Raw genomic sequence first — 10,632 nt, 5'->3', positions numbered from 1 at the left:
CCCGTCAGCTGGAGACGACTCCAATCCAGTCGACTTTAGAGAACATAAGCGCATCATGTAGTAAAAATTTAAAGCATTAATTCTGCTTGTCGCCAGGCGATTTTATTCACCTAAAATGGGAGAGTGATGTGACTACTTTAACTCGTGAATGGCGGTATCATTTTGATTTTTATTCCTGGCTGCCGTTAGGTCATTTTATATCAAACACACACACACACACACACACACATACTCGTTCTAATATACTTTTGTCTGTTTGGTCTTAAATGAATTAATTTGCCGGAAGAAATCCTCCCGTAGATTATTTGTTTACTTGTGTATTTGTTTATTTATTCTATTTCTTGATTTAGTTTTGTTTTTCTCATTTCCATTTTCCTATTTTATTTTTCATTTGATTTTACTTTAGTCTGTTCTATTAGATCTTGTTTTATATTATTTTATTCTATATTATCATAAGTGTATTTTCTTTTGTTTCCTTTTATTTCATCTCAATCTATTTTACTTTATCCTATTTTGTTTTATTTATCCTCTTCTTTAGTTAATTTTTGTTTTATTTCTTTATCTTTCATCTTAATCTATTCTATACTATTCTGTTTTGTTTCATATATTCTATTCTTTGTTTTATTAATTTAGTTTAATTTTTTTTTCTATCCAGTTATTCATTTATTTAATCAATATTTATCATTTTCCTTCCGACACCGTTGCAGACCAAATGGTCTTTTGTCGTAGATCAGCGTCGTAGATCTGAAATAATAACGAGGTCCGCAGAAACTACATCTCTCACTTAATTGTCTGATACTTTATGTATAGGCACCTGCCAGCTTCGCCTCTATGAATAACAATACAAACAGGATGTGATTATCTTGTATCTGATAAGCATGGGTAGCTGATGTATACAAGGAGGGCTTACAGTACGTGGATTAGAAGGGGTCAGACCTACTAACATCCTCGTTTTCCTTCCCCTCCCCCCCCCCTCTCTCTCTCTCTCTCTCTCTCTCTCTCTCTCTCTCTCTCTCTCTCTCTCTCTCTCTCTCTCTCTCTCTCTCTCTCTCTCTCTCTCTCTCTCTCTCTCTCTCTCTCTCTCTCTCTCTCTCTCTCTCTCTCTCTCTCTCTCTCTCTCTCTCTCTCTCTCTCTCTCTCTCTCTCTCTCTCTCTCTCTCTCTCTCTCTCTCTCTCTCTCTCTCTCTCTCTCTCTCTCCCTCTCTCTCTCTCTCTCTCTCTCTCTCTCTCTCTCTCTCTCTCTCTCTCTCTCTCTCTCTCTCTCTCTCTCTCTCTCTCTCTCTCTCTCTCTCTCTCTCTCTCTCTCTCTCTCTCTCTCCAATGACACAGGGGAAGGGGGGAAAAAGAAAGATAATTGAATAACGTGCACAAACGTTCAACATCTTTTTTTTTTCCTAGAGCGAGCTACGGAAAGGCTCTCGGAGTCTTTGTCCGGTGTCTGGCCGGACGTTGGGTATCAAGGTAGGTCTTGCTCGGTGCAATTATTGCTCAACGATAATTAATCGTTTATGGCTCAACGGTAATCGTTTATGGCTCAACGGTAATCGTTTATGGCTCAACGATGATCATCAAATGAGTATCTAGAACACTAATTTTTTTTTTCATGAGGCTCTTTTGCTTCTAGAGACTGCGCTAGAGTCGCTAGAATATAAGAAATAGTGCTCTAGACAATCGTTTGACGATCAGCGTTGAGACATGAACGATCATCATTGAGTGGTGATCGCTTTAAGAAGAAGTAACTTTATCATGTTCAAATAAGATTTTTTTTCTAAACAAGCGATTGGTTCTACCTACTTCTAGATCACACCTGCGTACTAGAAAGTATTTTAAATTCTAATTATAAAAATGTCAATCTTGAGGACCTTTATCAAATATCCTTATGGGGGAAACTAAATTTAATTGTTTTGAGCAGTTTACGTATGATAGGTTTCTCATATTTGTCGTCGGTTTTGTGACTTTTTTTTTTTTTTTTTTTTTTACCCTTTCCATCTTTAGTGATATTCGGAGACAATACTAAAACAACATTAATCTATATTTCTTATCTATATCCAAAACTTTGTTAAGCATACGTATAGTAGCGTTAGTCAATGCAACTTAAAGGATAAGCACACAGCATATGTTCTACTTTGCATAAATGTATGGTAAATCACATCGAGTAACTAATTTTTTTTTTTTTTTTTTTTTTGTCAATTTGCAAAAAAAAAAAAAAAATGTGCGTAAAAACAGAAGTGGGTGGAATGAACTTGAGAATAAGACCCAGAATGAGGTAGATGGCTGGAGTGAAGGGGACATTGGATGCAAGAGGAATGTCTGTAGAGCAAGAAAGGAGAGTGTATGAAAAGGGTGAAAGGAGAATTGACGTTGGCAAGAGGGATGTTTTTGCATATATCATTTCGAGTGAACGAAGTTAGGGGAGCGCCATGTTACGAATCGGTGGAGGTAAACCATCTTCAGAAATGGTCCCCTTTTCTGGAAGCGTTGTGCGTTGTAGTGTCACCAATGTTGGCTCCACTACTAGTCGCTCTTGTTGGATGCGGCCAGCCTGAAACGAGTTGTAGGGACAAGGTATGGGAAGTTTTTCATAATGGGGAGTCAAAACACACCATTGAGATTACCATGGTATGGTTCCCTTTGGCACATTTGGAATGAGCACTTCCGTACTCTGCGCCGGCGGCTGGTTGTGTTCTCGTCGGAATGTACCCGTAAGATCCTAAGATCGCCGCGGTGTATTTACCCTTATACACCCTTGGGATTCAGTGCAAACAGCTGGTACTCTTCCTTAAAGAAGCTAGGATATTTAAAGTCAATCCCATGACTGGTCTCTGTTTATTGAAAATGTCGATGATACTATGTACAAAAATTGTGGCGAAATTCTGGATTCTTTGTGTTAAGTATGCAATCATTCAAAATCTTTTTATAGTACATATATATCCTTGTTACAGGATACAAAGGGATATTATTTATCTTATTTACAAAATAAATTAAGTTGTTATAGTGAATATTATTATCTATATTAATTACAATTAATCGAACGCATGTTCTAAGGGGTGACCATAGTTTTCTCCTGTGCTTGGCGGTCACGAGTCTTATAGGGGTAACTACAGGTGTTGGCTACAGAACGTGACAGCTGTTTTGGGGATGTCCGGCGGGTTGACTGGAATATGATGGAAGGCTTTGACAAGATCGATCCGGGAGTATACGCGAGTTCCTGCAATGTTTGAGGAAAACTCCTGTATGTTGGGAACTGGGTACCTATCCATCACAGTTCGCGAGTTGAGGGCGCGGTAGACACCGCATGGTCTGATGTCGCCGTTGCTTTTGGGGACGATGTGGAGAGCTGACGATCCGTTGCTTGAGCTTGGACGAATGATACCTTAACGCATGAGGGCTTCCAGTTCTGCCTTGGCTAATTTGAGGCGTTCCGGAGCCAGACGACGGGCTTTAGCGTAGACTGGAGGTTCCGTTGTCTCTATGTGGTGTACTACGTGATGTTTCACAGTCGTGGTCGTGGAGTAAGGCTGTGTCAAGGCAGGAAAGTTCCTGAGGAGAGAAGCAAACTTGTTATCGGCACTGATGGTCGAAAGCTGGTTACTTACTCCGGTTGTTGGCCTGGCGTTGGATGACATCGATGTAAGGGGATCGTGGAGCTTGCGGTTTTTAATATCGAATAGGAGATCGAAGTGGGTCAAACAATCGGCGCCAAGGATTGGTTGGGAAACTGCTGCAACGTAGAAGGTCCGCTAAAAGGATCGGCGAAGGTTGAGTTCTAGCTGAAGTGTCTTCCTCTTGAAAACGTGTATCTTGGTGCCGTTGGCTGCGTAGAGGTAAGACATCGGCGGCAGTGAATACTGGGTTGCTGTGGCAGATAGGACACTGACTTCAGCGCCGGTATCTATGAGGTATGTGGTGTTTGAGAGTGGATCAAAAACGAAGAAAAGTTTCGATGTATGTTGGCGAACGCTGTGCGCCGTTAGCGTTCGCCCATCTTGTTTAACGGTGCCGGTGAGAAGGTGCACGGCTGTGCACATTTCTTCGCATCTTGTCCAAAGCGACGATAGTAGAAACAGACGCCTGATTTTTGCTTGGGTCTCCCTCTGGATGTAGACCTGGAGCGGTTGCGGTGGTATCTTGGTAATGGGGGTCGTCTGTGAAGATTGGCAACCTACTCTTGGAGGGCGCTGACCTGGAGGGTGAGTTTGGAGACTAGCTCGGTTAACGCCTGAGTTGCGGACTGGTCGGCGAGGTTAGCGATGGTAGGGCGCGCAACTGGTACCGAAGCCATGAAGTCATCAGCGAGTGTGGTTAGCTCTTCGAGCGAGATCTTGTTCTTGGCGCTGAAGAGGTTGCCTTAGATGGTTGGTGGCAGGCGCTGGTAGAATAGGTGGAGCAAGATGGACTTGTCGAATGCTGCGTATTTGTCTCCGAGCAATCGCTTCATGCGTCGCAGTAAGTCGGATGGTTTCTCATTTCCAAGTTCTTCTTTAGAAAGGAGCTCCTGCAGGCGCGTAGCCTCGGAAGACTCAAGGCGGTCCAGAACAGCTTGCTTCAGATCCTCATATGGGGTACCGGATGTAGGTGCCTTGGAGATGGTGTCCGAAACCTGGAGGAGTACGTCAGATGGTAAGAGGCCACAAGCATGTGAAAACTTCGTTAGGCTGGTGGTAATGCGGTTTGCCTTAAAGTTACACTCGAGGATTATGAACCATATTGTTGGGTCGTGGTTGGAAAAAGGGGGTGCGCGGAATGCATTTACTTCATGTTGTTGTCCTCAGGGTCACCAAATGTAGTGTCACCAATGTTGGCTCCACTACTAGTCGCTCTTGTTGGATGCGGCCAGCCTGAAACGAGTTGTAGGGACAAGGTATGGTAAGTTTTTCATAATGGGGAGTCAAAACACACCATTGAGATTGCCATGGTATGGTTCCCTTGGGCACATTTGGAATGAGCACTTCCGTACTCTGCGCCGACGGCTGGTTGTGTTCTCGTCGGAATGTACCCGTAAGATCCTAAGATCGCCGCGGTGTATTTACCCTTATGCACCCTTGGGATTCGGTGCAAACAGCTGGTACTCTTCCTTAAAGAAGCTAGGATATTTATAGTCAATCCCATGACTGGTCTCTGTTTATTGAAAATGTCGATGATACTATGTACAAAAATTGTGGCGAAATTCTGGATTCTTTGTGTTAAGTATGCAATCATTCAAAATCTTTTTATAGTACATATATATCCTTGTTACAGGATACAAAGGGATATTATTTATTTTATTTACAAAATAAATATGGAAAGAAATTAAGAGAGGAAGAGGAGGCGAATCAAGTAGGGAAGAAAAGGTAAAAGGTACAGATGGAGAGTTGATAATGGAAGAGATGGCAGTGAGGGGAAGATGGGCAGAATATTTTAGGGAGTTGCTAAATGTGAAGGAGGATAGGGAAGGAAAGATAGCTGCAGTGGGAAATACGAAGAATTTTAGAGTGATGAGTGAGGAGAACGGAGGAGAAATAAGGAAGGATGAGGTGAAGGCAGTTGTAAAGATGATGAAAGCAGGTAAGGCACCTGGTCTGGATGGATGTCATGCAGAATGTCTGAAAAAGGGAGGTTCAGTGATGGTGGACTGGTTGGTGAGATTATTTAATGTTTGCTGGAGAGAGGGTAAAGTACCGGAGGACTGGAGTAGTGCCTGTATAGTTCCTCTTTACAAGGGAAAAGGGGACAAGTGTGAATGTAGTAATTTCAGAGGGATTAGCCTGTTGAGTGTAGTAGGGAAGGTTTATGGGAGAATCTTAATTGAGAGGATTAGGAGAGGAACAGGAGTAATTGGTGAGGAACAGTGTGGATTTAGGACGGGTAGAGGTTGTGTAGATCAGATCTTTGTGGTAAGACAGATATGTGAGAAAGCTATAGGAAAGGGGAAGGATATTTTTTGGGCTTTTATGGATCTGGAAAAGGCTTATGATAGGGTAGACAGAAAGGCACTGTGGGAGGTTATGCAGATTTATGGGATAGGAGGAAAGCTTTTGGGAGCTGTCAAGAGTTTTTATGTGAGTAGTAGAGCATGTGTTAGGATTGGAAATGGAGAGAGTGAGGGGTTTGAAGTAAAGGTGGGACTTCGTCAAGGATGCGTTATGTCGCCCTGGCTGTTCAACTTATACATGGATGGGGTGGTGCGAGAGGTGAATGCTAGGGTAGTGAGTCAGGGATTGGAGATGGTTAAAGAAAATGGAGAAAAGTGGGAGGTGAGCCAGCTGTTGTTTGCGGACGACACTGCGCTTGTGGCAGGGTCAGAGGAGGGATTGAGGAAGCTGGTGGCAGAGTTTGGGAGAGTATGTGATAGAAGAAAGCTAAAGATAAATGTGGGTAAAAGTAAGGTGATGAGATGTACAAGGGGTGAAAGTGGCAGTAGACTGGAAGTGAACATTAAGGGAGAGCGACTGGAGGAAGTGGATAGTTTTAGATACTTGGGTGCAAGTGTAGCAGGAAAAGGTGGAGTGAAGGTGGAGGTAGAATGTAGATTGAGAGAAGCGAGTAAATGCCTTGGTGGTTTAAAGAGTGTAATGAGAAATAGACATTTGGGAATGGATGCGAAGAGGAGACTGTATGAAGGAGTGATTGTGCCAACAGCACTGTATGGGGCAGAAACGTGGAACATAAGAGAAGAAGAGAGAAGGAGTTTGAATGTGTTTGAGATGAGGTGTCTGAGAAGTATGGTGGGGGTTACTAGGCTAGATAGAGTGAGGAATGAGGAGGTGAGGAGGAGAACAGGGGTGAAAAAGGATTTGGGAGAGAGGGTTGATGAAAGAATATTAGGATGGTTTGGACACATGGAAAGAATGAGTGACGAAAGACTAGTAAAAGAGGTATGGAAGGCAGATGTGGAGGGAGTGAACATGAGGGGACGTCCTAGGATGAGGTGGATGGATGGGGTGAAGGGGGCTTTGGGGAAGAGGGGAATGTCTGTTGAGGAAGGAAGGGAGAGGCCGGAAGACAGAGGTGAGTGGAGAATGGTTGTACTGTATATGGATGATGTTGTGACGACATGAGGAGGAATAGGCGGGGGGGGTGGGGGGTGGGGTAGTATGTGTGAGTAAAATTTTGAAGCAGCCCGAAGGGAGTTCTCCCCGTCCTCTCCTTATATGCAAAGGGGGACGGAGAGGGGGTCGCCGATTAAATGAAGCGGCCTTGCTGTGGATGTACTGTGTCTTGCGACACTGCTTCTGACCCAGGGCGGTGGGCAGGGTTCAGGGATGACCCGTCATCCAGGAGGTGCTCAGATGAGAGGAAGGGTGGGAGGGGTGTGGAGTGTATTTAGGGATGAAATGGGTGGGAGTGTTTTTATGCCTTTCCTTTTGTGGCTACCTCCCTTGGAAGGGGGAAAATCCTTGGTATATGTATGTATTTACAAAATAAATTAAGTTGTTATAGTGAATATTATTATATATATAAATCAAAATTAATCGAACGCATGTTCTAAGGGGTGACCATAGTTTTCTCCTGTGCTTGGCGATCACGAGTCTTATAGGGGTAACTATAGGTGTTGGCTACAGAACACTACAGCCTCACTACATTGCCTCTAAAAGGGGGTTTACATGGTCTAACGGTTCGTCGAACGCGGTTCGACAGACACGTGTTTAAAGTGATGTGTGAACGTGTGAACGGGGTATTTGGGGTTTAACCAACGTGTTCGACAACCAAATACCCCGTTCACACGTTAGACCGTGTAAATCCCCTCTTACACACCTGAAGCATCTGAGAAAGAAATAAAAAATATATGTATATAATAGAAATATAAAATAAACTAAGAACTATGTGAAAGAGAGTAGCATTTAACCGTAATTGATCTGACCACTGGATGTTGCCATGGCAACGGACGTAACACCCAACTAATCTTTCTCCCATCCCCCACAATCAGGGATAAACAGCCAACAATGGGAAAGCATTCATCTCAAGGCATTTTTACGCATCTACACAGATTTTAAATCGAGAGAAATCAAACCTTCAGTCTCTCTCTCTCTCTCTCTCTCTCTCTCTCTCTCTCTCTCTCTCTCTCTCTCTCTCTCTCTCTCTCTCTCTCTCTCTCTCTCTCTCTCTCTCTCTCTCTCTCTCTCCTCTCTGTCTCTCTCTATCTCTATCCATCTATCTATATATCGATATATCTAGCTAGCTAGCTACATAGATAGATAGGTAGATAGATAGATAGATAGATAGATATTTACCTATATATCTGTCTTTCTATTTCACCCTATCTTTCCATCTTACTATCGATCTCTGTATTTATGTATCTATCTATGTATGTATGTATGTATGTATCTATCTGTCTATCTATTTACCCATCCATCTATCTATCTATCTACCTATCTGTCTATCTATCCACCTATCTATCTTTTATATATATATATATATATATATGTATATATATATATATATATATATATATATATATATATATATATATATATATATATATATACCCTTCCATTGACCTGACCTGACCTGAACCCACCCTCACCCCACACAGGTGGTGAAAATGTTGGCGTTACTGGTGATCCTGTTTGCCCTCTGCTGGCTGCCTTACCACGTCTACTTCATCGTCCAGTACATCTACCAGGATCTGGGCAGGCAGCACTACGCCCAGCACATGTACTTGGCGTTCTACTGGCTAGCCATGTCCAACTCAATGATCAACCCCATCGTCTATTATTACTTGAATGCCAGGTAGGTGAATGACGGACAACTTCGGTTATTTTTTCTCGTTATCTACTTTTCAATTAGAGGAAGGCTTGATACTCATATGTGTAATTGTCTGTTATTAATTAAATGCCAGGCAGGTGAAGGCTCTGTATAAACAAATGAATGAGAACCCATTTTCGTGATATTCTTTAATTATATATATATGTGTGTATATACTGTGTGTATATATATATATATATATACACACATATATATATATATATATACATATATATATATATATATATATATATATATGTATGTATGTATGTATGTATGTATGTATGTATGTATGTATGTATGTATGTATGTATGTATGTATGTATGTATGTATGTATGTATGTATGTATGTATGTATGTATGTATGTATGTATGTATGTATGTATGTATGTTGGAAAATGTTTCAAGCACTGGACTCAGAGAAACAAAATTTACTACCGACGTTTCGAATCCTGTCCGGGGATCGTCTTCAGGGTTATACATTGTCAGCAAAAGGAATCAGTTAAATAGTGTGCCGGTGTTTCCTGGGACAGGTCCCACCATATAGAACAGAGTTGCAATTTTAACAGAATTTCACACTAGTAAAACTCCCCGACATGGAGAAAGGATTGCAAAATTATATATAAGAGGTAAGAACATGCTGGTACCAAAATCCAAAAAACTAATGATGACAGAATCTCACATCGGACAAAATCCCCTTTCCTAAGCCGCCGGCCATCACTCCACGTTTCTGCCTATCATTCGATCCTCTGTAGCTACAATACAAATCATAATAAAAAAACAAAACTAAATCATGCCCTGAATGACATGCAGAAATTACAAGGTTTGCTGAAGTGTCATAAGAATGGGACCACAGAAATAAAAAAGAAGGAACGAAAAGAGCAAAAAGAACAAGAACCAAATATCACAAACCCGATAAAATAACACTGTACTCTATAGCTGCGATACAAATCAAAACAACAAAACCAAAACTAATTCTGAATGACACAAGGAAATTAATTACAATATTTGTACAGAGTGTCCACCGAAATAAAAGAAGTGACAAAAAGAACAAAAAGGAACAAATGTCACAAATCCAAATAAACAAAACAAACCAATTTTGAGACATAAAGAAATTGATTACAAATTACAAAGTGTCATAATGAATTACAAATTACAAAGTGTCATAAAGTGGAACCACTGAAAATAAAAGAGCAAAAAGAACAAAATTATCAAATATCACAGTCCCGACATAAAAGCACTACACAGGTCGCCAATCGCTGCTTCTCTCCTGCCTGTCCTTCGCTCCCTTATAAATACAAATAAAAACAATAAAACAAAACAAAACCAATTCTGAATGACATAAAGAAATTAATTACAAAGTTTGCATAAAGTGTCCACCGAAATAAAAAGAAAGGGCAAAAAGAACAAAAAGAACAAAAAAATCACAAACCCTATAAAATAACATAGTACTATAGCTACGATACAAATCAAACCAATAAACAAGACAAAACCAATTCTGAACGAACACATATATGTATGCATATATATATATATATATATATATATATATATATATATATATGTATATATATGTGTATATATATATATATATATATGTATATATACATGTATATATATATATATATATATATATATACAAAATTAAAACATTTCAAAAGTGACACTTTTTAAAAATGTTACATGCCATAGACGATCATCGTTGAGCCGTGGATGATCATCGTTGGGTCGCGGACGATCATCGTTGAGCCGTGGACGATCATCGTTGAGCCGTGGACGATCATCGTTGAGTCGTGGACGATCATCGTTGAGCCATGGACGATCATCGTTGAGCCGTGAACGATCATCGTTGAGTCAAGGATTATCATCGTTGAGCCGTGGACGATCATAGTTGAGCCGTGGACGATC

The 10,632-nt window shown here is 41.0% G+C and overlaps 1 protein-coding gene across 1 annotated transcript in view; it reads left to right on the top strand.

Moving 5' to 3' along the window:
- The window catches only part of LOC143035592 (tachykinin-like peptides receptor 86C), a 455,527-nt gene extending 446,814 nt beyond the window's left edge, over positions 1–8,713 (top strand). The window contains exon 9 of the mRNA XM_076202459.1: positions 8,513–8,713. Within this exon, the coding sequence (XP_076058574.1) occupies positions 8,513–8,713 (201 nt within the window). The remainder of the gene's footprint in view (positions 1–8,512) is intronic.
- The last annotated feature ends 1,919 nt before the right edge of the window (positions 8,714–10,632 follow it).

Source organism: Oratosquilla oratoria, chromosome 19 (assembly GCF_046742065.1).
Source record: "Oratosquilla oratoria isolate Oo_2021 chromosome 19, ASM4674206v1, whole genome shotgun sequence".
In the NCBI taxonomy this organism is placed as follows: Eukaryota; Metazoa; Arthropoda; class Malacostraca; order Stomatopoda; family Squillidae; genus Oratosquilla; species Oratosquilla oratoria.
This window is presented reverse-complemented; position numbering and strand designations above follow the sequence as displayed.